Source organism: Podarcis gaigeae (genome assembly GCF_964106915.1).
Source record: "Podarcis gaigeae genome assembly, chromosome: 14".
Taxonomy (NCBI): domain Eukaryota; kingdom Metazoa; phylum Chordata; class Lepidosauria; order Squamata; family Lacertidae; genus Podarcis; species Podarcis gaigeae.
In genome coordinates, this window is record NC_139690.1 from 17,206,230 (window position 1) to 17,234,055 (window position 27,826).

General features: G+C 45.3%; 2 protein-coding genes across 5 annotated transcripts in view; both read right to left on the minus strand.

Annotated features, from left to right (window-relative positions):
- The window catches only part of CEMIP (cell migration inducing hyaluronidase 1), a 161,865-nt gene that overhangs the window by 127,039 nt on the left and 7,000 nt on the right, over nucleotides 1–27,826 (minus strand). The gene's annotated exons all lie outside the window — the stretch shown is intronic.
- LOC310831605 (cell surface hyaluronidase CEMIP2-like) overlaps nucleotides 1–27,826 on the minus strand; it is a 91,737-nt gene that overhangs the window by 37,737 nt on the left and 26,174 nt on the right. For both annotated transcript variants that reach the window (XR_014557919.1, XM_083712419.1), the window contains exons 7-18: nucleotides 25,005–25,193; nucleotides 23,670–23,839; nucleotides 23,136–23,345; nucleotides 20,707–20,912; nucleotides 18,483–18,552; nucleotides 17,696–17,824; nucleotides 16,346–16,431; nucleotides 14,515–14,646; nucleotides 13,269–13,304; nucleotides 11,650–11,802; nucleotides 7,251–7,428; nucleotides 4,395–4,610 (exon numbers count right to left, since the gene is read on the minus strand). Coding sequence is in view for 1 of the 2 variants with exons in the window: in XM_083712419.1 (XP_083568545.1) it covers nucleotides 4,395–4,610; nucleotides 7,251–7,428; nucleotides 11,650–11,802; nucleotides 13,269–13,304; nucleotides 14,515–14,646; nucleotides 16,346–16,431; nucleotides 17,696–17,824; nucleotides 18,483–18,552; nucleotides 20,707–20,912; nucleotides 23,136–23,345; nucleotides 23,670–23,839; nucleotides 25,005–25,193 (1,775 nt within the window). In the remaining variant the exon portion in view is untranslated. The remainder of the gene's footprint in view (nucleotides 1–4,394; nucleotides 4,611–7,250; nucleotides 7,429–11,649; nucleotides 11,803–13,268; nucleotides 13,305–14,514; nucleotides 14,647–16,345; nucleotides 16,432–17,695; nucleotides 17,825–18,482; nucleotides 18,553–20,706; nucleotides 20,913–23,135; nucleotides 23,346–23,669; nucleotides 23,840–25,004; nucleotides 25,194–27,826) is intronic.

Consider the following 27,826-nt stretch of genomic DNA (forward strand, 5'->3'; position numbering starts at 1 on the left):
CTTAGAGTCGACCTACAGAATTTTATTGACCTGCACATTTTCTGGCCTTTTGCCAATGCTTTTAATATAGGACTAAGGGACGTGGGTGGCACTGTGGGTTAAACCAAAGAGCCTAGGACTTGCCAATCAGAAGCTCCCAAGGAGACTCCCAAGGTGAGGAGAGGAGGCTGAGGGAACCCTCCACAAGGGAGGGTGTTCGAAAAAGGGTGAGAGGCTGCCAGCTCTGCAGGCAAGGGAGACATAACTGGGCTCCTGAGCCCCACAGGGGTGCCACAGATAGAATGTGGTTGGTCAAGGGAGCTGCAGACTCAAAAAGGTTGAAAACCTCCCTCTCCCTCCATCCCTAATACATGTGCACACAGAACATACATGTACATTTGGACCAAACTCAAGAACCAGCATAAAAATGATCAAAACACACATTTACTAAAAGGGGATTTCACCTGTCTGTACCACCAAATGAATACAGGGTCTTGTCTCCTGAATCTAAAAACAGGAGGGGAAAGAAAAGCAGATTTGGTCATGGAGTTTCCAAACATCAAAGGGAAGCAAAGGGTTTCACAGTCCTCCGTGATTGGAACTAGTCCTTTTTATGCCTTTCAGAGCAAAAATTCAGAGCGTGCACACAACACCACCCTGTCTAAGCAAGACGGATGCTGCCTTTAGCTTCTGAAAGTTGATGGCATTTTGAAAGCTAAAATTTGTGCTCTGTTTCAAAGCAAATACCTCTCCCTGCACTCATGCCAAATTCTTATGCCTTCCCTTCAGTTGAGGCAAGTCCTGAACTAAATTCCCCACAGCTTAGACGCTGATTGGATGGGAAACTCTAGTAAAGAAGGGACAGGTCCCAGAGAAAATGACTGTTTGTTCTTGCCTTACACAGCCAAGGAAAGTTCTTAGGACGGAAAAAGGGTCTCACTGCATAGAGTGCCATAATGCGCTTATAAAAATAGACCAAAAAAAGGAGAGAGAGAGAAAGAAAAAGGGGGGAAAGAGCTTATCTTGTTTACAGTTCAGAATTTTTATGCAGCACCAAGTAGCTAGATGCAGAACCATTGCCCATGTGTTTTACACACAGAAGGAACTGGGCTCAAGCCTAGGCATACTCAAGTAAGGGTGGGCGGATATGTCAATTTCAGTTTCTCATTTTTTACAATCATAAGTTCAGTTCTCCACATTTCCACATTGGTTTGCAATTTTCAGTTCATGAAAATTCATCAGCATTTTTGTGCGAATGGCTTCCAAAAGTGATGTTTTTTATGCAGTTTGACCTGGTGTACATATTTATGAAAAGCTGTTTCTCCAAATATAATGCATTTCTGAACGTTATTCTTCCTAATATATGCATTCTTTTGCACACTTTATCCTAGTGTAGAGGGTTGGGGTTTTTTGTGTTTTTGTATTCATTATTTGGTTCAAAAACTGCATTGCAACATCTAGAGAGCTGTGCATTTCAAATGATGGGTTTGTTCTGATTTATGTATTGTTTGAAAAGTGCAACTTCTTTTTAAATGTCACCTGAATCAAATTTTCCCCACATTCCTCAAGTTGGGATGGGAATTGCCAAAATGCAGCATTCAACATGGCCTTTTCATGCCTGAGATGTCTATTTTCAGGACCCACTCTATTTTTTTCTAATTGCATTTTCATATTTTTTTTTAAAAAAAACCAACCGTTATTAATGTTGCATTTTAAATAGTAGTAACCTACCCAGGGATCTTAGTAGAGTGAAGGAGGCAATACATTAAAATATCATCATCATCATCATCATCCCTGTCCATGAGATTGCTACTCATCAGTGTAAATATGGGGACAAGCTTGCACATGATGGGTTTCCAACACAGACGTCAAACTCTGTGTGTCCCTTATGTACAGTGCCACATATACTGAATGTTGGTGTCTGTTTCACCACGTTGGATACCACAGGAACTAATTCCTAGGGGCCAAGGTCCCTTTGGCCCCCAAATAACATATTTGAGGGGGCATGGCCACCGCAAAGTTGTTGGGCATTGCCATTCAAGTGGTATTTGTGCACCATGTCTTGTGATCAATGATGCAGGGTGGGGGTTACCTGCCCCCCCCCCATATTTTACACAGCAAGCAGTCCCGATGGATTCTTTTGCTGGGTACACAGGGCAAAATAGACACAGAGGATGGGATACAAGAAGCATCCAAAATCAGGGCTTATCCGCGCTTTACATTTAGTGCAGCACCATACCACTTTAAACAGTCATGGATTCAGCCACAGAATCTTGGGAACTGTAGTTTGTTAAGGCTGCTTGGAAAAGACCCCTATTCCCTTCACAGAGCTACAATTCCCCGAGTGGTTTAACCTTCAACCCCTCTTCCTAGGAAATGGTTTCAAATGGTAGTGCAGATGCAGCTTAAGAAGCACAGTGGCAGCTCTTACATTGCTCCTGACAAATTCATGAAAGCTGGGGTGGGGGGTGGGGGGCAGAAAATGGGTCTGGGCCTGGCTCCTTTGCAGTAGATCATTAAAGGCTTCTGGCTCGCAACTGTCTACCAACAACAGATAAATGCTTTCCCCCCTACCCCTGAATTAGGTTGCTCAAAAGGATTGCTACTCAAGCAGAATTGGATACATGGGTCACAGACTTCTTCGTCTCCTTCTCATGCACAACTGTGGTTCAAATTATTTCTTAAAAGAATAAATAATAAGAGTGGAGAAGACCAAATTTCAATGAAACTGCAGAACATAGAGAGGGGAGGGTTAACTCTTCCCTCCCCAGCTGTGGTTCTAGAAGAAAACAAACCCTGGTGGTGTAACTAGTGTTAGAAAGCTCCCATTAGCACCCATGAGAGTTTTCTTCTTCTTTCCTATATATTCATTTAATCTGGGGTGGGGACACCTGTGGTCCTCCAGAAGTTCCATCACTCCTCATCAGCGTGGCTAATCTGGAGGGACACAGGCTCCTCATCCCTAATGTCAGGCTTCCTCAACCTCAGCCCTCCAGATGTTTTTGTCCTACAATTCCCATGATCCCTAGCTAGCAGGACCAGTGGGCAGGGATGATGGGAATTGTAGTCTCAAAACATCTGGAGGGCTGAGTTTGAGGAAGCCTGCCTAATGTATTGTAACCTGCAGCTTGACCCTTAATCATGCATTGACTATGTTCCCAATCAAAATGGTTCAGCCACGGCAGGTAAAATGTAAAAAATGAAACTACTTTAATCAAAAAATGAAACTACATAGACGAAGATGTAGGGTGGCCTCAGGCCAATGAGGATGGCCAGAACATACATACATAAATATATCTCTCTCAGCTAAATTGACTTTTGGGGACAATAAACTATTGCTATTGACAGATTATCCCAGCACTGCATGCCAAGGGGAAAACTGCCCTGTAAATTATTCAGCGAAGGATATTAAGCAGATGCTAGCTGGATCTGCAGCCCAATGTCATGTTTTAAATTCCCTCGTGCAGCCAGGAATTCTCCTTCCTAATGAGAAAGTCCTGGAGAATGTTAATCATATATCTGAGGCTCTGAGAGACAACACACCACAACAACAACAACTCTCCCCCGCCCTGTTTTTGGCAGCTTTCGACACTCCTGCTTTCCAAACGCTCTTCTAATGCTAACCAGCAGAGCCATACAAAAATGTGCAAGAAGTGAAGAATTGAGAAAAGGAAAAGTTGGACAGGGCTGTAGGCAGATATATTCATTTTCTCTCTGTTCTTCATTCTCTCTTCATCCATCCATCCATCCATCCATCACCCATTCATTTTCTCTCACACAACTCCATAGAGGCCCCTCTCTTACCAGCTAGCTTTTCTCTCTGGGACTCCCCAGCCTCTGTTCATGCCAGCCTCTCTCCATTTCCTTCCTTCCTTCCTTAATTCATTCATCCCTTCAGCAACACCAAAGCTTCTTTCTATCATCCCACTGAGAACATCTCTGCATAAGCATCAATGGTCCAGCCTTAAGGTGAAAATTGTGCACTGTTCCTGGTCAGCATACCATATATAAAGGTAAAGGTAAAGGGACCCCTGACCATTAGGTCCAGTCGTGGCCGACTCTGGGGTTGTGGCGCTCATCTCGCTTTACTGGCCAAGGGAGCCAGCGTACAGCTTCCGGGTTATGTGGCCAGCATGACTAAGCCAGCATGGCAAACCAGAGCAACACACGGAAATGCCATTTACCTTCCCGCCAGAGCAGTACCTATTTATCTACTTGCACTTTGACATGGTTACAAACTGCTAGGTTGGCAGGAGCAGGGACCGAGCAACGGGAGCTCACCCCGTCACGGGGATTCAAACCTCTGACCTTCTGATCAGCAAGTCCTAGGCTCTGTGGTTTAACTCACATCGCCACCCGCGTTCTATCATCCCACTGAGAACATCTCTGCATAAGCATCAATGGTCCAGCCTTACCTGTGCATATTTTCCAGCGCAAATCATTCCGTTCCACCTTGGGACGATAAGGCAGCCTGGGTGACGAATCAGATAGTTGTCTGACCTGCCCACAAAGGTGCCTGGATAGCCTGTCACTGAACCATCCAAATCATGGAAAATCGAGACCTTATCACCATCATTATTATTGTCTCCAAACCACTGGCCTGGCCTGCCCAAGAACACTCTGAGCCCAACCTTTGGAGAAAGGCAGATAAGAACAGGGAGTCATTATTACTGCAGGAACTCTATTGCATTTCAGGCTACTAAAATAGCTATTTAGTGCTTATGTCCCAAGATTTCCATGGTGGAAATGACAGGACCCCGCCATGAGGGCTTTGTGGTTTATCAACTGCATAGCAGGCAGAAAATTCAACAAGTGTGGCCTTCCCATCACTGTATCTCTGCACTGGAAAGAATGCATCTGATGAATTTCCACCTGCTATGCAGTGGTACCTCAAGTTTCAAATGCCTCAGGTTACAAACTCCGCTAACCTAGAAGAGTTACCTTGAGTTGAGATCTTTGCCCCAGGATGAGAACGAAAATTGAGGCCCCATTAGCGAAAGCACGCCTCTAGTTAAGAACAGTTTCAGGTTAAGAACGGACCTCTGGAACGAATTCATAACCAGAGGTACCACTGTATAGCTCTTAAAGCAGGTTTGGGGGACCAGGGAGCCTGGATGTTGATGGATTTCAGTATCGGCCACCCCCAGCCAGCGTGGCCAATTCTTAGGGATTGTGGGAGTTGTGATCAAGCAACATTCAAAGGGCCACTCATTCCCCAATGCTATTTTTAAAGAGTTATGTAACAGACAAAACATGGCAGTCTTGCACTGTTTGCTTGACAGTTTCCCACTTCAGGGTACTTCAGGGTACTTAGTGCATCTACCAAGGAGCTCCAAAAGACACAATAAGATTTGATCCTCACAACCACAATGCAAGCCGATTTAAGCTGAGAAAGCACCAACTTGGCCAAAGGCTACTCAGTGAGCTTTGTAGCAAAGGAGAAACTTGAACCCAGGTATCTGCAGCCCAAGCACCGTTGGATGAGGAGTTTATGGCCATTTAGATGCTGTTAGACTCTAACACCCATCAGCACTAGCCAGTATGGCCAATAATCACAGGATAATTGGAGTTGTAGACCAACATCTCAAAAACCACAAGTTCTCCATCCCTAGTCTTGCCTGGCAGTGACTCTTCCCAGTTCCAGACAGGGTTCCTCACACATCTTTGTTGAAATGCTGTGGATGCTGAAACCCTCTGTTGCATCTACAGAACCTCGCATCTACATTGCTTCTTCATCGGCATCCTTGCACTCTGTGCTTCTATGCCCCCACAAGCAACATAAAATGAAGCTGAGCAAGGGAACGCAAAACATGATTCCACCCCAACACATTCAGTTTCTCCAGATGTCTAGAGGAGAACATGAGGAAGAGTGAGCCATCCTTGTGGTGAAGGGAAGTTCTGGTCCAAGTCAACTCAAGCCAAGTTTGTGATCTTCAAGAAGCGGCCTGCAAGAGGAGAGCCTCTTGCACTTGCTCTGCACAGCTATCAAGCTCCACGCGGTTACAGGAGGGCGCAACCAAATGAATTCCTCACCCTCCGTCTGACCTTCAACGGGCAACGTTTAAACAAGTTGCAAAGTGTGTGATTCACTGAAAGGCAGGAGGCCAAAAGAACCTCCCTTCACCACAAGGAAGCAAGAAGAAGACACACCTAAACTTTACACACAAAAATTAGGAACCCTAATAGTCAGCGCTGACCGTGCACTAGGAACATTAGTCAGGCACCTAAATGCTATGCAGGAATCTTACAACAAGTCCAACCAGTGGTGCCTCTAGCTCATTGTTGTCCTCACCGATGTTCCTCAACTGTGGATGTTGCATGACAACTTATATATCATGCCTGACCACTGGGCTAAGTTGGCTGGGAATGATGGGAGCCTCTGCCTGGCAATGTACTCTGGACAACCCAGGTGCCAGAAAGACCACCTCTCCCTTATACACCTGCCTGGAATTCAAAATCTATAGATGCCCTCATGATGCCACAGTCCTCTGAGAATATGGTATATTGGTATATGGCAACTCACAAGAGAGCATTCTTAATGGTAGCACCCCAATTCTGGAATGCCCTTCCCTCTCAGGTGCGGTTCTGAGTTTTGACGCAACACTAATGGAGTTTTGGCGCAAACTAAAAATGTGCATTTGGCCAGAGCCATGCCCCCTCACCTGGCTGATGTAAACTAATGTAGTTAATAAAGTGCTTGAACTGACGGTAATTTGTACTTAAACCAAATATTGATTTATTGTACTTTAATGTTCCTCACATTGTGTTAACCACAATGAGCGAGCTATAAATAATTTTAATTATTCTGGTATATGTATTTGATTCTCAGTTGCAGCATTTGATCTTTTGTGATGTGCGTTCGCCTCCTTATTGGGCGGACGGCTTTGCAGGCGGGCCCCGGGCCTCCCTTGTAAACTGGCTTATCACAAGCCGGATCGACTTCCTGCCGCCAAATGGGCCAATGGCTGCAGGAATTAGGGGGCATTCCCCTGGGTGCAGGACCAAATGACCAACTGCGGCCCTTGGCACCACGCCCAGGGGAAGTTTAAATGACCGGACTGTGGGGTCTTTCAGCCTCTCTCTCGCTAGGCCGGTTTGACTGTTAAAAATAGGTGGCAAACGGCTCAGAGATTCCTTTGGAAGTGAGAAGCAGGCACAAAAAAAATTTAAATAAATAAAATGCACACAGGAGAATCAAGCAGAGGCACATTCCCTATTGCCAAACCCACACAAAAAGAAGATGGGCCCAGTTAACATCTCCCCTGACTTACGCTTCTCTCCATCCTGACCAGCGAGGCGTTGTTCTGAGGACTTATCTGCCAGGCGTTCTTCATGAAAAAGCCAATGGCGCTTGAGTGCCTGTCCACAGTAGGGGTAAACTTTCTAAAAGTGCATTTCGTCATCCGGACAGGACCGTCGTATATCTGGAAGCCACGGATCGGAAACGTCCTATGAAAGTTACAGAAACGAAAGCAAGAAGGGGTGGGGAACATGGGTTTTTAGCTCTTCCTGAAATGTGTTACTTCCATTTTATCGTTTATCAGATTTTATTTACCCTCCCGGGGGGCTCACTAAATAAGACTCTCTCATTTCCTCTTCCAATAATTGTGCAAGGCAGATTAATTTAGCAGATAAGAGGGGTTCAAATGATAGCCTTTACAGTGGTACCTCGGATTACAGACTCTTCGGGTTACGCGTTTTCAGGTTACGGATGCGCCAAAACCCGGAAGTACAGAAACGGTTTACTTCCGGGTTTCGGCACACTCGCTCATGCGCAGAAACGCTAAATCACACTTTCCACATGCGCAGAAGTGCCAAATCGCATCACACGTGTGCGCAGACACAGCACTGCAGGTTGCAAATGCTGTGGGTTGCAAACGTGCCTCCTGCACGGATCACGTTCTCAACCCAAGGTTCCACTGTATATGTAGGAATAGACAAATCTGTCAGTTCTGGTTTCTCTTGGTTTCCCAATTTTCAGTTCCTCACATGACTTTGCATTTTTTTTAAAAAGTCCTCATGAAAATTCATCAGCATTTTTGTGCAATTTTTTGGCAATATGGGTGGCGGCCATTTTGCACAGGACCACCGACACATTGGTTCTTTTGGACCCAGAAGGTGGCAGGACAAAGGTTTAATGGAGCGGGCTGGGGCATAAAGGGTTGTAACAGGGCAAGATGGGCTTATGCATGCTCCGCCAACCCGAATGGGGGCCAGAAACAGAACTCCTGCGTAAAATGGTCACCACTTGTATATGAACGTTTGTATGCAATCTTGCCTACTATACACATTTTTGGAGACAAATTTTCCAAAGAATAATACATATTTGTACGGTACTCTCATTAATCAATGGCATCTTAATGCACGCTTTAATGCATGGATTTGTGAACACATTACCCAGTTGGGAGAACTACACTGCAAAATTCAGAGAAGAGCAAATTTTGATGGATGGCTGTGTTTCAGTTATTGCATTCCCCACCCCCAAAAAGTGTGAATTAGGGTGGGTTTGGCTATGAATGAAAATCAAATCAAATTTCTGCCCCTTCCTTAGTCAGGTGTTTGCTGGCCATGCCTCCTCCAGCAGCTCACCCAGTGTAAGTGAGAAAGGGCCTCTATGAACATACAACAACAGCATCTGTAGGGTTTCCCCACCTGATTGGGCAACCCTGGCCAATCAGGATTCTCCAGTCAGGTGGAGTCCACCTGTACGAACTGCCCCTTACTCACTAACTCCAAATTTGTAGCTGCCACTTGCCCTCAAATTCACTTCACATGGTCATTCGACACATAGAGCATGTTTGACTACTTGTACTGAATTTTCCCCTACATTTATTTTGTCTATTAAATTTCTATAATGCCTTTCATACGAGGATTACAGGGCAGTTTATGATATAAAACCACAAAAGAATGTAACATACAGTGGTGCCCCGCAAGACGAATGCCTCGCAAGACGGAAAACCCGCTAGACAAAAGGGTTTTCCGTTTTGGAGGTGCTTCGCAAAACGAATTTCCTAGGGGCTTGCTTCGCAAGACGAAAATGTCTTGCGAGTTCCTGCGGGTTTTTTCCCTCCCCCCTTTTTCTAAGCCGCTTATCTGCTTATCTGCTAAGCCGCTAAAAGCCACTAAAAGCCGCTAATAGCGCTAATCCGCTAAGCCGTCAATGGGCTTGCTTCGCAAGACGAAAAAAACGCTAGACGAAGAGACTCGCGGAACGGATTAATTTCGTCTTGCGAGGCACCACTGTACATTGCTCTTACTGCTCCCATCCACTTTTATAACAACTCTGTGAGGAAGGTTAGGCTGAGAGACAGTGACTAGGCCTAGGGTCACACTATAGGAGCCTTGTGGCCGAATGGGGACTTGAACCCTGGTTTCTCCAGTCCCAGTTCAACACTGTAACTACTATGTCTTGCTGGCTCTTTTGCCACTCTGAATGGAGCCCCTGCATTTTGAACAGCATGCCAGGCTCTGGCCGTCTTTCTCAAGCATTTTGGACATGGCTAAGCAACACAGACAAACACATGTCAGTTTTTATACAGGTGGTTCAGCGTTCTAAAATGCCCCCTTTAAGCACACACAACCTCATTTGCACGTCAGCCAAACTGTGGCTTAGACTGCACTGAGCTAAGCTATGGCTTGTCTTAACATGCTATTCAGACCCAGGCTCGTGGTTTGGATTTCTCCAAACCAAAAGTTGGAACCAAGATTTGTCTTATGGTTTAAGACTTCTGCTTTGTTTGGAAAGAGGGTCCCAATGACATACCAAGTCAAACCATGGTTTAGCTCAATATGTCTGAGGAGCAGCAAAGCAGCTGTAATCTCCTTCCTAGGAGCCTAAAAGTTTCTTCATTTTCACCAAGCTGTGGTCTGCCTTAGTGTTACGGGCAAACCGGTCCAGTATAATACGCTTCAGTAATGCTCTCAAAACTCTGTTTTCTACATTTCCTTCTTGTTTCTACTCAGCGATTGTGCATCTGTTCACAGCTTTGTTTATTAGCTTGTTATTTTTGCTTTCAGTTTGGTTTGGCTTTTACAACACTTCCCTCCCTTGTTCTGCTCCGTTAGCACATACACACGTACACATCTTGGAGATCCTCTCTCCTTCTCTTTTGGCAAGTTCCCGCCTTCCTCATTCTGCTTCCTGAATACATGCCAACTTAATTCCCTCATCTACAGTTAGCGTATTGTACAAAATTTATCTATGACTATTTATCTTTCTTTTCCGTATGACAAAAGACTCTTGCAATTTATTGAGGCATGGTCCTCTACAGCTTTTCACACCATATCAACCAGACACCCCCACCACTCAAATGTGCCCCATCTGTACTGGGAACTGTGGTTTGTTAAGGGTGCTGTGAGATGCTCAGAGTCCACTGTTCTGCTCCCATAGTAGTTTCATCAATCCCTCTTCACAGGGAACTCTGGGAATTGTAGTTTAGGGAGGGGGAGAGAGGTCTCCTAACAACTCTCAACACCCTTAACAAACTACATCTCCCAGAATTCTTCAGGGGAAGCCATGACTACTTGAAGCGGCATCACAGCACTGTAAATCTATAACTCTTGTTGCAGAGTTCCACTTGTTGAACTCTAAGCTCCAATGTCCACATGCGGCACAGTTGGAGGGCTAAACTGTTTAGAGGACAATCCATCTATAATCTTTCCCCATACCCCCTCAGATCTGAAAGAGAAAGTCAAATATCTTAAAGCACCCCATGTTAAAACTAATTTTTACATGACAATGTTTTTAAACAAACATCTCTTCACACAAGAAACTGAGGTGATAGAATCTTGAGAGAAAACAGTAGCAGGTAAGTCAATGAATGTTCCAACTACCTTTTGGTCTGGCACCTCTGCCTGACAATGTACTCTGGACAACCCAGGAGCCAAAAAGACCACCTCTCCCTTATACACCTGCTTGGAATTCAAAGATCTATGGATGCCCTCATGATGCCACAGTCCTCTGAGAATATGGTCCATGGCAACTCACGAGAGAGTATTCTCAATAGTAGCACCCCAATTCTGGAATCCGCTTCCCTCTCAGGTGCGGTTCTTAGTTTTGGCGCAAACTAAAAATGTGCATTTGGGGCGTGCCCCCTCACCTGGCTGATGAACTAATGTAGTTAAGAAACCAAATATTGATTTATTGTACTTTAATGTTCCTCACATTGTGTCAACCACTCCCTGGAAGGCCCTTTCCATCTAGCCCAGGGGGTGGGGCCCAGGGTCATCCTGCCCTACTTCAGTGACTCCTGGGAGCCTGGAGAGACACCTACCGGCTGTAAGTGCTGAAGGCCACTCCCTGGAAGGCCCTTTCCATTTGGGCTAGGGGGCAGGGCCCAGGCTCACCCTGCCCTAATCCAGTGACTGTGGTGTTTTAAATTTTGGTTTATGGTTTGGTTTTTTTGCAAAGTAGATGCTCTACCCCTAAGCTACAGCATCCCTTGACTCCCACTACCCCACTGCCAGATGTTTCTCCAACCTCCACCAATAGGAACGGCGCAGGTGTTGCTGCCCCCAGGGCCACCACCCACCAACAGTCTCCTCATCATTATAATCATTATAATTTTAAAAAGTATCCACGATGCATTAGTCCCTTTTCTGGAAAAACTTGTGTACCAAATCACATGCCAATTCACCTCCAAAGGAAGACACAATCCGTGAATAACCTACTTGTTTCGGGGCAGTGTCCTATATTCTCCGCCAGCTCCTTTCCCCCAGTAGCTGTTTTGTCCTCCCTGAGAGCCAACATTGTTGCTCTCGCCAACAAAGATGGAATGAGTCACTTCTAGGCTGCAGCCTTCATCGATGGGGAAAGTTCCATCGCTATAATTAGATGAACACGGACAAAGAAACACACAAAAATCAGATGGCAAGTATTAGCGCAATCCAAAAATATTCTGCCAGCACAGGTGTAGCTGTCTTGAAAATAGGTAACAGGAAAGGGGCAACCTAATTTGGAGTTTCCCAAACTTGGATGTCCAGCTCCCCCCCCCAGACTACAATTCCCATCATCCCTGACCACTGGTCTTGCCAGCTAGGGGTGATGGGAGTTGTAGTCCAAAAACAAGTCCAAGTTTGGGAAACACTGACAGAAATGATCCAAGACCCTGAAAAACCTTCTCTCTTGAAGAAAAGCTAAATCGTTTAGAGGAAGGGGTGTAGTTCGGTAACAGAGCATCTGTTTCGTATGCTGAAGGGTCCTGGTTCAATCTCTCGGCATCTCCAGGTAGGGCTGGGGAAATCTCCTGTCTGACACACCAGAGAGCCACTGTCAGTCAGTGTAGGCAGTACTGAGCTGGGTAGAACAATGGTCTCAACTAGTATGAAGCAGCATACAGTGGTACCTCGGGTTACATACACTTCAGGTTACAGACTCCGCTAACCCAGACATAGTACCTCGGGTTAAGTACGTTGCTTCAGGATGAGAACAGAAATTGTGCTCTGGTGGCACGGCAGCAGCAGGAGGCCCCATTAGCTAAAGTGGTGCTTCAGGTTGAGAACAGTTTCAGGTTAAGAACGGACCTCTGGAAAGAATTAAGTACTTAACCCGAGGTACCACTGTATATGCTTTATCATTTGCAGGGATACAGAAAACTGCCTTAAACCAGCTCAGAGTTGTCTTGCATCTAGCCCAGTACCATCTACCACAGGGCAGGAGAATCTGTGGCCCGTCCAGATATAGCTCCATGCCTCTCCCATCACTGCTGACCACTGGCTGTGCCACCTGCATCTGACAGGAGTTGGAATCCCAAAACATCTGCAGAGCCACAAGTTTCCCATCCATGAGTTACTCTAACCAGTAGCAACACTCCAGTGTCTCAAGGCAGCCAGAGAGAGGGGTCATTAGCATCAACTTAGATGAGAGAGACTTACAAAGGTGGCAGCTGATAAAAAGAAGTTTTTCTCCCTCCGTAAAATGGTGGGGCATCCAATGAAACTAAAAGGAAATAAATTCTGGGCTGACCAAGAGATTTGTTTGCTCAGTGTGTAATATATGAAGGGGTTTGTTTGTTTGTTTGTTTTGAAAAGTCTACACAGTTCACTTAGGGTAGATCCATCAATGGCTATTAGCTATGGCAAGATACAGGCAGAACCTCTGGTCCTCCAGATGTTGGCAGACTCCCATCAATCCACACCAGCATGGCCAGTTTATAGGGCTGATGGGAGCTGTGGTCCACAACATCTGAAGAGCCACAGCCCCCCCCTTGCATTAAGAGACCCTCTACCACCTATTACTAGAAAGCACTGGTTCCTTACAAATATGCCTCTATTAAGAAAGGGCAACTTACCTGGCTAAAGTGAGTCCGATCCCGTTGTCTGCAAAGCTAGGAAGTGGAGAAAACATACAAAAGGGTAAGTTTGGGGGAATGCAAAATGCTACTTTCTCCCCCCCCCACCCCATCACAAAAAAACAACCCCTTACAGAGTCATTTATTTATTTACAGGTTCACAGAACACCCTTTAGGGCACAATCGTCTCCATATCCGTGAACAAGCAATTGAAAACGCAAACCGACACCCTTCATTTTATTTGTTTGACAAATTTCATATACCACTAGATTGTCACAAAACCCATGATTGGTTTACAAGAAATATTTAAATTATCAATAAAACCAGTTAAAAACAAGCACAGTGGTACCTTGGTTGTCAAACGGCTTAGTTGTCAAACAAATCGGCTCCCCAATGCCACATACCCAGAAGTGAGTGTTCCGGTTTGCGAACATTTTTTGGAAGCCGAACATCCGACGTGGCTTCCGTTTGAGTGCAAGAAGCTCCTGCAGCCAATCAGAAGCTGCAGCTTGGTTTTTGAACGGTTTCAGGAGTCAAACAGACTCCCGGAACGGATTAGGTTTGACAACCAAGGTACCGCTGTAAAAATATTTTTTAAATAATTAAATTTAGCAATCAAAAAAAGACTAAATTGCATTATAAAATCCACGTGTCTGGATAAAGGTAAAGGTAAAGGGACCCCGCACCATTAGGTCCAGTCGTGACCAACTCTGGGGTTGCGGTGCTCATCTTGCTTTATTGGCCAAGGGAGCCGGCGTACAGCTTCCGGGTCATGTGGCCAGCATGACTAAGCCGCTTCTGGTGAACCAGAGCAGCGCATGGAAATGCTGTTTACCTTCCCGCCGGAGTGGTACCTAGTTATCTACTTGTACTTGGACCTGCTTTCAAACTGATAGGTTGGCAGGAGCAGGGACCAAGCAACGGGAGCTCACCCCATCACGGAGATTTGAACTGCCAACCTTCCGATCGACAAGTCCTAAGCTCTGTGGTTTAACCCACAGCGCCACCCACGTCCCTTAGTGTCTGGATAGGCTTGCTTAAATAAAAATATTTTAAACAGGTGCCAAAAAGAGTGCAGCAAAATTGATCTAATTTCAGAGTGTAGGTAAAAGATCAATTAGCCACAACTGCGGAATGAGGATTGTGGGGACCAGGTAACAGTGCCAGTTCCACAGATCGAAGTGGCCGAGTAACATAATTTTAACGCGGCCGACAGGAACAAGCCTGGTGTTCTGAAGACACCTACCCACAGTTGCGGAAGACAATGTCTCCTCCCCTAGCCCAGGCTCCATGGTCGTTATTTTTGAAAGCAACAAGGCCATCGATGAGAGCGGGAACCCTTGGCTTCGCAGGGTTGGCGTCCTGATGCGGACGGAATCTGGGGCAAAGAATCGAGTCAGATCACCAAGAGCCCAGAAGAATGGGAAATCAGAGACATGAGGGGGAAGCATCAATAAAAAAACCACCATCCATGCTCCCAAAATACTTGAACTGAAACAAAGCTCCAGTCTTCCAGCAATTTTGGCCACATAAAAACGTACTTTGGAACGCCTTCAACAATGCAAACTAAGCTTATGTTACTGCATATGGTACTTGCATGGCTAAAAATAGCAAGTGTTGGAATAGTACAGTAGAAAGAAACCTCTGGGCTATACGCCCCGAGGGATTGAGATAGTTCATCGTTTTGGAAGCGGTCCCAGAAACCCCTTCACGTAACTTAGCTTCCCAACTCTTCTCTCTTCCCTGATCCCAGACCAAACGCCAAGCATCTGAGATTCTCCAAATGCTCCAAAGCCTGGGCTACTTCAGACGTGCATATTGTTGTTTTGACAATTTACACTCCCCTTAATTATATTCAACCCTGAGCAAAAAAAAACCAAAACTCAATGCGGAGAAAATAAAAGTCAGTTAAAATTATAAAATCAAAATTCAGCAAAAAATGCCTGTAGGAATTTTTTGTTTTTTAAAAAAAGTTTTCAGTACACAACGAGAGATGAGGGTCTATATGTTTAATGAAGGGAGTTTCATTAAACGGAGCCCAAATACAGATTGCCTGGTTACTTGTGATCCCCCATAGCTTGTGACTCTCCACCCTCAAGTCCTCCATGATCAGTCAAAGATCTAAGGAATTTCGCAGTCCCTGGGGCATGCTGGGCCCAAGTTGTTAAGGGCCTTGCAAATTAATACAAGAACCTTGCACCCGTCATGGCAGCATGCAGGAAGCCAGTACATGTTTTCGAGCATCAAAGTTATGTGGCTGTCCCCACCAACAGCCTAGCCATGGCATTTTGCGCAGCGCCACTGAGTTTCTCCTCACCTGCCTCTGTGAGGTAATGCCACTGCAAAGCACTGAGTGTGGATGGTTGCGTAAATTCTATCCGCAGAATTGGCTTAGGCCACATTCACAATGTACATTTAAAGCACTACAATACCACTTTAAACAGTCATGGCTTCCCCCAGAAAATTTTGGGAGCTGTAGTTTGTTAAGGGTGCTGAGGGTTGCTAGGAGACCTCTGTTCCCCTTCCCAGAGTTCCCTGGGAAGAGGGACTGATTGTTAAACAAATCCAATAGGAGCAGTGTTTATTGTCGTGTGGGGGGGAGGGTCTTAGAAGCAGATTCAGCCCCACCACAAGGGGATACACACGTCCTTACTACACACCAGACAGACCATTGCAACACACAAGCCATTTGCGGACAGTCCCCCCCCCCCGCCGCCCCATCCCATCTGTCTCTAAGGAGCTGACACACACATCACCAATTTTATCATCACAACAACCCTGTGAGGTAGAAAAGGCAGAGGAAACAGGGATTGTCCCAAATTTGCCCATGTGAGCGTTTTGTGGCTGGAGTGGAAATTTGAATCAAAGCCTCCCCAGGCATAACCTGACACTCTTAACCACAACGCAACACTGGCTTGCACATCCCCTCAGATTTCAGACATTTTGCTAGTTAGTAGACGTGAGTGCCCACCCCAAAACGTGAAGACAGAAGCACCGAACAGACTGGAAATCCCCCTAAAGCAATAAAATTAAACTCAACGCGCCGCAAAGGGCAGCATGACATTTTGTTTACACACCTGGCGTTATCCACTGTCAGATATTCTCGAGGATTTTCAGCACTGGCTTTCGTCGTCTTGACTCCTTTCCCAATAAACAAGCCAGCCTGGAAAATTATTTTATACACACTCACACAATCGTTCACCATCTGAGTTCAATTATTTTTGAACAAGCAAAGGGTACCATACTTGGTAAGGTAGGTCTGGAGCGTTTTGCTAAGGGAGCGGAGATATAAAACATAGACACGTATTGGCACAAAAAACAATGGGCATGCTAGAACCTGTGACCCTCCAAATGTTGTTGAACTCCAACTCCCATCATCCTTGACTGCTGCTCATGCTGACTGGGGCTGATGGGAGTTGGAGTCCTATTAACATTCTGACAGTCCCAGAAGCTTAAGTGTTTACTTAGAAAACCTTTCATACTTCTGCACATCTAGGGAGTAGGGATAAATAAATTTCTCAATCTTTGGTCGACCTCATTTTTCATTTATCTTAAATTCAGGCCTCCACATTTCTGCAGCAATTTGTGATTTTTAATTAAAAAGAAAATCCTTACTAAAGTTCTCCAACGTTTCAATTCCAATTTCTCTGCACAATTTTGTTTGGCGTTTGGGCAAATCTGCAAGCCATTTTCCCTAATACAGAGCATTTTTTAATATTAGCTTCACCAATATACGCAGAATTATGCATGTTCTGGTACTGTATGTGCATTTTTGTACACACACCTTGGCTGTAAAAAACGCACTGTAAGATTTAGAAAAGTGCAAATTGCGAAGGCTGGCTGTATTCCAGTTCACCCACTATTTCAGAAAATCCAACAGGGATGAGGGTATAGCCCATGCCAGCGAAGAGGTCAGAGCAGGTATAAAACTGCCTCTGAGCCTACCACTGACTGCTCAAATCCTACAGCACAGATGGAAAAACTAGTGGACCTCTAGATGTTGCTGGACTACATAAGCCCTAGCAGGCATGGCCAATGGGCAGAGATGATGGGAGCTGTAGTCCAAAGCAACTTTTGAGAGGATCCTTTAAAAAAGGCAGGGAATGAAGAAGGGAAGACAGTTGACCCAAGGAAAAGAGAGGCAGAAGCACCAGCTATACCAGGCTTTGGGTCTCCGGCTGTTTTGGGACTACAATTCCCATCATCCCTGACCGCTGGTCCTGCTAGCTAAGGATGATGGGAGTTGTAGTCCAAAAACAGCCAGAGACCCAAGTTTCGGAAATTCTGAGCTAGACAAAGATAAAACCCACATTCTCTTGTGACCATGTTCATATCAAGGCACGCGGTCCCTGGAAGGTCACACACAATGGAATCTTGGCCTTAGTTCACCATCCTTGCCCTGGTATTTACAGAAATTTGCAACATGCCTTGAAGTTGGAGTGGACTCGGTTGTTGTGAAACGTCCCCAGAGGAGTCAGTTCAGACTGCCCGGCCGGATACTGTCCTTCAGACTGTCCAGTAGGAACCCGATGGAAGATATACCATATTCCAACGTCCTGGAGAATGGGGGCAGGGAGAAGATGCGTAAGAATCTCCAGAGTAAGCGAATGTTACTGAATTAAACTTTGCAGCTAGCTTACACTGGCAGGGGGCAAGGGCATTATATTACCGTATTTTTCGCTCTATAAGACGCACCAGACCACAAGATGCACCTAGTTTTTGGAGGAGGAAAACAAGAAAAAATATATTCTGAATCTCAGAAGCCAGAACAACAAGAGGCATCGCTGCACAGTGAAAGCAGCAATCCCTCTTGCTGGTTCTGGCTTCTGGGATAGCTGCGCAGCTTGCATTCGCTCCATAAGACACACACACATATTTCCCCTTACTTTTTAGGAGGGAAAAAGTGAGTCTTATAGAGCAAAAAATACGGTATATTCATGACAATGGGCTGTATCCAATATAAGTCCTACGCAGAGTAGACCCATTGAAAATAGACCTAAGTTAGCCATATCCATTACTTTCAATGAGTCTATTATGCGTACTGGATACGACCCCATATGTCTGGCAACAGGCCTGTGAGAAGCTCTCAGAACCCTCACAAAAAAACTCACAATACCCAGAATTCCATGGAGGGCAAAAGGGAACCTGTTTAAAGAACAAGATTTAAGATTCAGGGCTGGAGACAAGCAAGCACACAGCCTTTATCAGGCTTACCTGAGCACCTGCAGCCGCATTGTCTATGAGATTATTATTTGGGTTAGCAATCCAGAAGGAGCTGACAGCCCTGGGGAGAGGGAAACACAGAGATTTATTTAAAGTCACTGAACAGGAAGAAATAAAAAATGTTATAGCACCGCAGTGGCTGGCGCTTGGCCACAATACTGCCATGAATCCTTAAAAGTCTGCAAAGTCCTATAAATGACATTCTTTATGAGAAGTTCAGGGCGTTAAGTGATGTCAGGCAAGTCACAGAAGCTCATTGCGGACCGAGTTGTAAATTACAGCAAAGAAATCGTTAGCAGAAAAGCTGAGCTCCACAGGAGAAACAGGATTCCCAGAATTCTTTGGGGAAAGTCATGTGCTTCAAATGCAGAGTGTGTACACAGCCTAAGGCAAACCACTGGGTCCATCTAACTTAGTTAGATGACTCTGAGTAGAAGCTGCATTCCAGGGTTTCAGGCATGGAGTCCCTGCTGGCGTCGCTGGGGATTAAACCTGGAAGCATCTGCAGATGTTCCTTCAGAACAAGGCTGTTCTAATTGAATCATTAATGCCGGGGGGGGGGGGGGACAAAGAAATTTGTCCCAGAAATTATATGCATCCCCCCTAGAACGGATCCTGATTTTGCCATCACGCCAGCGTGGTGTAGTGGTTAAGAGCGGTTGATTTGTAATCTGGTGAATTGGGTTCGATTCCCTGCTCCTCCACATGCAGCTGCTGGGTGACCTTGGACCAGTCACACTTCTCTGAAGTCTCTCAGCCCCACTCACCTCACAGAGTGTTTGTTGTGGGGAGGAAGAGAAAGGAGATTGTTAGCCGCTTTGAGACTCCTTAGGGTAGTGATAAAGCGGGATATCAAATCCAAACTCTTCTTCTTCTATTGAGCACTAGCTACCTATGCAGTCTCTAATTATTCAAACTTTCTCATTCCCAGATCACTCTGCTGAATAAAGACATGATCTTAGCTGGCAGAACAGGCTCAAAACCTAGCCGACTGCCCATAACATCTGCAACAACGCAATCTCCTTAGTCATCACCACCAATCTGGTGAGTTTCTCCAGGAAAACTTCCGTAGGAGGAAGAGCACTCGAGAGTGCTATCTTATCAAAAGTCCAGATATAGATATATCGTACTAGTATGTCTGCATGACTTCTCCATCCCGGCTATGCCACTGCCTCCTATGCAGACAGTGTAAAATGCAATCAACGGTTAAACATTAAACTTAAGTGACATGTGTCATTAGAGGAGTGCCAGAAGGTAGACCTCTGGGTGGTTTACAGTAAATCGGCACAGACTCTTGACTCCCAAAGGTTTAACCCTAACAACAACAAAACAACTCTGTCCCTAATTATATTACTGAGATAAAAAGAGTGATTGGGGTTGCCAGGAGCAGAATTATTTTCTGGAGGGGCGCTGAGCTTTGTTCAGTTCTTTCCATTCCATTTTTCCAGTATTAAATTCAGTGCTCCCAATCTGCAACTTTTTTTTAGTGCATGCATGTTGCCCAGCATATGCCATTTTTGCATACCGGCTCGGTTGGCAGACTTTGAGACTCTTAATCTTAAGGTCGTGGTTCGAGCCTCGCGATAGGCAAAAGATTCTTGCACTGCACTCTCCTGGTCCCTTCCAACTCCATGATTCTATTATTTCCTCTGCAAACGATTTTGCAAGCAAACACTGTGAGTGCTGCAAGATCCATGTGGCCCTGCGTCTTGGTGAAAGGGTTCTTGAGGAATCCCCTTACGGACACAGCATTTGCATGCACCAAAATCCAAACGCTGCCTCTTTATGGGACAGGTGTGTGGATAAAATACAGTGGTACCTCGGGATGTGAAAGGGATCCACTCCGGAGCCCCGTTCGCATCCTGAACAGAATGTAAGATGCAACTGTGTGTCTGTGCATGCCCGAGTCGCGTTTGGCCGCTTCCGTGCATGTGCTTGACATTATTTTGACAGTGCGCATGCACAAGCGGCGAAACCCGGAAGTAACATGCTCCGTTACTTCCGGGTCACCGTGGAACACAACCCGAAAATACTTATCCTGAAGCGTATTTATCCCGAGGTATGACTGTAAAACCTTTAAGTGAGCTACCAGGTTGTACAAATCAATTGCTTGATCCTTTATGCAACACCTTGTTTATATGCGGGGAAAAACCAGAACTGTTCCATGCATTCTATGGCGACACACAACAATCTCCCCGGCTGGAGTTTTACTTACATGCAATCAGTGCTTGGGACAGGAACATATCCTCCATGCACATGATCTCGCATTGCGAGGCACATGGCCTCGTTGCGGTCAGTCGGCAAAATTGTGCCTGCCTTGGTAAGGAGAGCCAGGTTGTGGTGAAACGTGTTCCGCTGCTCTGTCCCGTCCTCCAGGAAAAAACAGTGTCCCAGAGTGTCATAGCCGATGGTATCTTTCACCTAAACAAGCCGCCCACATCAAAAGAAGGAGGGACAATTGTTAAAAATAGGCTGCACTCATCAGAGGCGAAGCAACCTGCTCTGGTACCCGGAGCGGCGCTCCTCCCAGGGGGCCTGGCGTGCCGCCTGCAGTGGGCATAGTACGTGTCCTGGGGGTGTGGCACGCATCCTGGGAGCATGGCATGCTGCCCGCGCGGTAGGGCGCACCTCCCGGGGGGTGCGCAGTGAGCAGCGCAAGCCCAGGAGGGTGCCGCCGATCGGGGATTGGCATTTTGTTGTCCCCCCTTTGGAATGGCACCAGGAGAGGGCCGCCCCCATCCCCCCTCGGAACACCCCTGGCACCCATGAGCCTGTGTGTGGAGACAGCCAATGTAGTGTTCTACAGATGCTGCACACACACATACACTTTTTATTGAATTTTCTGTTTTACCATTTAGAATATTCATTTAAATATTATTACAATGTCAATGACCTCCCTTCTTCCATGGTTCATTTTGCGTATCATAAACTAAACCGCTCAGTATTCCGTTATTACATCCACCAAAACTTGTTTATGCTGTTGAATCTCTCTTAATGCTGCCAACGTTTTCAGGTAGACTTAATTTCCCCCCATATATTCAATAAACATTTTCCAATCTTCTTTAAACATGAAGGATCCTCATTCAAGAGAAGGGAGTTGTAAAAAAAAAGATTGATTTATACAGCCTCCTTGAACGCCCACAATGATAAGATGCTAAGCATTTCAGCTGGAAGAATTCCTTGAGCATGGGGCCAAGGAACCCAAAAAAGGTCCTATTCCTTGGACACACCAGTCTGATTGCTCTCAAAGACAGGAATGCAAAATATGTATCAAGTCACACTGAAGGAGAAGCATTTGACTTTTGGGGTTTTTTTACATTTTAGGTTTAACCCGAAACACACACCTTTAAACATATGGGACTACTTGGATTAAGGTTTTGCTTAGCATTGACTTACAATTCCTCCTGCTACATATTCTTTGACGCTACACACACACACACAATCACACACTTCTGGCTGTGAGCCTGGGTGATACAGTCTGAGAAACATTTTGGCCATGTTCCTCCTGCCTCATGTTGCGTGATAGGTTGAGTGCCAAAACCTAACCATGATTGAACATCATGAAATAGCCATCAACACGCATTGTTGGAGAGCACAAAGGTCATTTATTGTGTTGCAGAGCTATATATAAGTTAGCTATTTGGAGCCATCCCAAATCATCTCATCACTAAAAACTGAGATGGATACAAAGAACAGACTTAGCCATGCTATTGGCATCCATCTCTGGAGAGAGAGAGAGAATGGAGTGCGCCTCTGGGGGTGGTCAAACCGCTGCGTTAGCTAGCAAGCACCAACGTGACCTCCCTGGGGCGCAAGCCTGGGCAGTGTCTATGGAGGACCTGGGCTGCCGAGACAACAAGACCCTTTGGCTTCACCAATGTGGTCCATGTATTATATCATATTTCCAAGACCTTCCAAATATGCAATACAGAATTACCCTTATTTAGACATCTCCATTTATCCTTCTGCATTTTGACCTTCAACTTTCCACACAGAATACATACTGTAACATGCGCCATTTTCAAATACGACATTATATTCTTTTAACACTATTAAATTTCATGTGCAAAGGAGGACTTCAACACAGGGTTGTCCAACAGGTCGATTGTGATCTACCGGTCAATTGCGGGATGCCCCTGGTTGATTGTGGAACCCTGACCCTCTGGCTCCCTAAAAAAAGCCCAACAATTTCAACTCTGGTCAATACAATGGGTAGATCAATGCCAGTGTTTTTAGTGGGAGTAGATCACAGTCTCTCAGAAGCTGGACATCCCTGGTCTAGTGGAAACTCATTGGATTGCCCAATCTATCTTACAACAACATTCCCAGCAACCTGTTATGCATTCTCTTGAACAACAACATTCCCCTAGTGCAGGCATGGCCAAACTTGGCCCTCCAGATGTTTTGGGACTACAACTCCCATCATCCCTAGCTAACAGGACCAGTGGTCAGGGATGATGGGAACTGTAGTCCCAAAACATCTGAAGGATCAAGTTTGGCCATGCCTGCCCTAGTCCAAAACATTCCACCACTGCAACAAGCGTACCGCTAACTGCCGTTAGCTTAGGGGTACCCAAACCCCTATGCAAATGCAAATGGACATGCGAGTTACTATAATCAGGAAACATGAAAACAGCTGCCTACCCAAAGGCCATTGGCTCCATGGATGGCAACACATCTCGAGAAGCAGTGATGGATGGCCAGATTGTCAAGGTAAGATGGTGGGTTGTAGCCTCCTCTCTCATCTACATCTCCCGTCAGATGGAAATGTACCGGATAGCTGCCTAGGACCTGCTGGCCCATGTTCTTCAACTCCACCCCTGACATGTGGACAGAGGTAAAACCTTTTTGGATCTATTCAGACAAACAAGAACACATAAGGAAAGAGTCCGTGGCAGAAAGAAGAAGCACAAACTGATTATCAGGACCAGCAAGTGGTACAGCATTTGTTGACAGGGAAACGAACAGTAGCCAGAGGTGTGGAGAGCAAGAGGATATTAAGTTTCTACCCTTGTTTTGGAATCTGGAGGTTCCTAAAGTAGATAAAGGACTAGGCCTACAATACTGTATTCATTTTGTTAACCAAGACTTTCGGAGCCTGTCTTTTTAGGGCTGGGAGATTCAGGTCACTAAATATCTGGGGTGGGTTTGGTCAATGTCCACCAAAAACACACTTACTTTAATTTGTCCTCCAAAAGTATCAAAGCTGAAAAACTGGCAGTGGTTTGGTCCGTAACAAGAGTCCTCCATTTCTCCTTGGATAAGTATATTTCGGGTTAAGAGGCCAACCTCCGCCCTCATGTCTACTCCATCCACAATCTCACCCATATGGAGATAGAGGGGACTTCCTGGCAAAATAATTTTAAGAAGCTTGAAAGGGTCTTCCTCATGCCCTATCCCAACCCACTGAGCCTTGTGAAATATCAGTAGCAATTGAGAGCAGGAAACTGATAAAGGGATAAAGACCATCCCTTAGGGTGGAAGAGTGAGGGAAATTCATTTGAAGGCTACAGTACATTAACTGGCTTTCTCAAGCCATTACAAGTAGAGCATCTCCGTTGCCCACAGATGGTCCCAGGTTCAATCCTGAGCACCTCCAGATAGGGCTACAAATATCCCAATTTTGAACCCTGGAGAGCCACTGCCAATCTATGTAGACAACACTGAGATACATGGATCAATAATTTGACTCAGCTTAAAGGAGCTTCCTATGACCCTAGTAAAAGAATCATAGAACTGTACAGTTGCAACGGACCATGAGGGTCATCCAGTTTGACCCCTGAAATGCAGGAATCTTTTGCCCAACGTGGTGCTCAAACTCTCTTTTTTAAAAATATTTTTTATTAAATTTTCCATTTTAACAATTCAATCAAATCACATTAAATATTCCAAATTATAAAAATACATATCATATAGTCCAAATATTCCGCCAAATTATAATTTTTTATTGGGGCTTCCCATGCTTCAGGTTCGGTGGGGCTCTGATCATCTTATATCTCTACTGCCTTGAGTTTCCAATAGTTCCTTTAATTCTTCCTGTTGTTCCCTTTCCTTACGTGGTTCTCAAACTCAAGACCCCAAGATTAAGAGTCTTAACACTCTACCAAAAGGAGAACTTATCGAATAATTCCCCATATCCAGCTTAGCCCACTTTCCCTAGCTCAATTCAGCTGTTATACAATAAAATACAATGTTAGACAGAAAAGCAGTGAAAATATGTTTAAAAATAAATATGAATATTTACTGAGGATATCTCTCAAACTACCTGAACAGAGCTCCCAGACCACGGGTGGTTCATGGACCACAGTTTGGGAACCCCTGTCTCTAGCTCACTGTTTACACTGAAGAGTCAAATAATTCATGAACCAGTGGTGGACACTGAACTCTCCATGCTACCAGTTCTCATTACTTGAAAACTGTTTCCATTTTTATCTCTTTGATCAATTCATTCATAATATAAACTAAGGAGCTCTGTCAACAAAGGAGACCTTACAGAGGCATTGTTGGTCGTACCATCAATCTTCACTTGGTTCGTCTGACATTCAGGACAAGGCAGAAGATTAAACTCTTCAGCCTGGTGCATGGAATAGTCTGTGCTGGCAATGACGACCTTGTCTCCGGGGAGCCAGCTAGTCACTTCGTCCACCAAATCCAAAATTACGCCGTTAGACACTTCCACTTTGAATCCATGATGGGGTACTCCTAGAAAGGGGGGAAGTGATCAGTAACATATACTGGGATAAAAAGGTAAAGGTAAAGGGACTCCTGACCCCAGTAGTGACTGACTGTGGGGCTGTGGCGCTCATCTCGCTTTATTGGCCAAGGGAGCCGGCGTACAGCTTCCGGGTCATGTGGCCAGCATGACTAAGCCGCTTCTGGTGAACCAGAGCAGTGCACAGAAACGCCGTTTACCTTCACACTGGAGCGGTACCGCTGGAGCGAACTGCTAGGTTGGCAGGAGCAGGGACCGAGCAATGGGAGCTCACCCCCGTTGCAGGGATTCGAACTGCTGACCTTCTGATCAGCAAGTCCTAGGCTCTGTGGTTTAACCCACAGCGCCACCCGCATCCCCAATACAGTGGTGCCTCGCTAGACGAAAAGAATTCGTTCCGCGATTCTCTTCGTCTAGCGGTTTTTTCGTCTTGCGAAGCAAGCCCATTGACAGCTTAGCGGATTAGCGCTACAGCTGTCAAGCGGCTTCCAGCGATCAGCTGTTAAGCGGCTTATCAGCGGAACAGCTGATAAGCGGCTTAAGAAAAGGGCAAAAAAAGCAAAAAAACCCGCGGGGGGATGCAAGATTTTTTTCGTCTTGCGAACCAACCCCATAGGGAAATTCGTTTTGCGAAGCACCTCCAAAACAGAAAACCCTTTCGTCTAGCGGGTTTTTCGTTTTGCGAGGCGTTCGTCTTGCGGGGAACCACTGTATTGGGATAGATTGACATAAAATATGGCCCTGAGTAGAACAGTTCCGTATGCTGCTTCTTTTTGCCATTCCTGCATTGGAGAGAGCCATTGGAGCAGTCAAAACTAGCCAGTGAATTGACAGATCAAATGTTATACACATACCCCAAAGGGGCCTAATATTTGAAGCAGAGGTCAGCAGCTGGAAAAACCCAGCAGCACCTCTGCACCTCCCTCTCTGGCAGTAAAAAATAAAATAAATTAACATTTGCTGCTCTTTCATGGGATCCAAATTCATTGGCTTCACTGGCCCCAATTCTGCTTAGCTTCAACCAGGAAGCTGGTCTGGGTAATTGTAGCTCCAGGACGGAAGGCTCAACATTTGGTGATTTGAGCTCCAGCAGGGAGAAGAGGCAGGATGTAAATGAAATATGATTAAAATCTGTGTCCTTGCCCAAGCACGGCACCTTGGCTATGTAGGAAGTGGACTCTATAAGAGAATGGGATTGAGGCACTGACCTACTATCCTTTACATATATATCAGACTTTGCAGCTTGATACCCTCTTGATATTTGGACTACAAACTCCTATCATATTCTAAAACATCTGAAAGTTGCTGGGCTGGTGAAGGCTGTTTATATCCTCAAAAGAAAAAAGCCGAATTGCTGACCCGGGACATAAAGTGTTAATTTTGTAACGAGGAAAGATACTAAGGGGTGGAGGGAGGCAGAAACCCGGCTGAACTGTTATCAACAAGAATTTTGACAGCAGATAACACTGAATACTTCAATGAAAGAAGAGAAAAATCTGTTAACTAGCATAATGAGCAGAGTTTCGACATTCAAGAGATCAAGCAGTTCTCGCTGGCTTCCCCAGAGAAACACAAAACCACCGTTCTAAATCTGTGTGTGTCTCCGGTGAGTGTAGTCAGTAGAAGACACTGATCTTCAACTGGTGAGTTAGGGTCCACTAAGGGGTCGTGGCCTGATCCAAAATAGGTGTCACAGGTGTGCTACCACCACCATGCATATATACATAGTAAAAGTTTGAGAAAAAGATCCCCAAATGCGTGTTTGGGTTAAAAGAGGGTCCCAGGTCTGAAAAGGTTGAAGATACCTGCCATATCTGAATGGTCCAGTGCTAACGGAAGCCAGTGCAATATAGAGGACAGTGTGTCACATTAGGGCTGGAGAGACCCTAAGTTCAGTCAAGTTCAGTGGGTCACCTTTGCCAGTCACACACACTCTGCAAAACCTAACTCACAGATCTAGTTACAGGTAGGTAGCCGTGTTGGTGTGCCGTAGTCGAAACAAAATTAAAAAAAACTCCTTCCAGTAGCACCCTAGAAACCAACAAAGGTTGTTCTTGGTATGAGCTTTCGTATCTGAAGAAGTCTGCATGCACACGAAAGCTCATACCAATAACAAACTTAGTTGGTCTCTAAGGTGCTACTGGAAGGAATTTATTTTTTATTATTTTGTTTCTAACTCACAAAGTTATAGTGAAAATAACTCTGGCTTTGAGCAACTTGGGATAGAAATGCAAAAAATAAAGAAACAATAAAATGAATAATAGAGAAAATTAAAGGAAGCATGCTCCTGGATGAAAGAAGAGTGTGTGTGTGTTTGTGTGTGTGTGTGTGTGTGTGTGTGTGTGTGTGTGTGTGAGAGAGAGAGAGAGAGAGAGAGAGAGAGAGAGAGAGAGAGTGTACACACAGTTCTTAACTCACACATGGTTGGGAAAAGCAAGCAGCCTTCATACCTTCTTTTGACATACAATTCACTGTAAAAATGCATACCATGTACCAAACAAGGATAATTTTAGCCTCATGGAATATTTGACTACAGCCAAATAATAGATCATCAATTGACTGCCCCAGCCTATGACCTTGTCTGGCTTTCAAAGGTAAAAAGCTAGAACAGCAGGGTTTAATC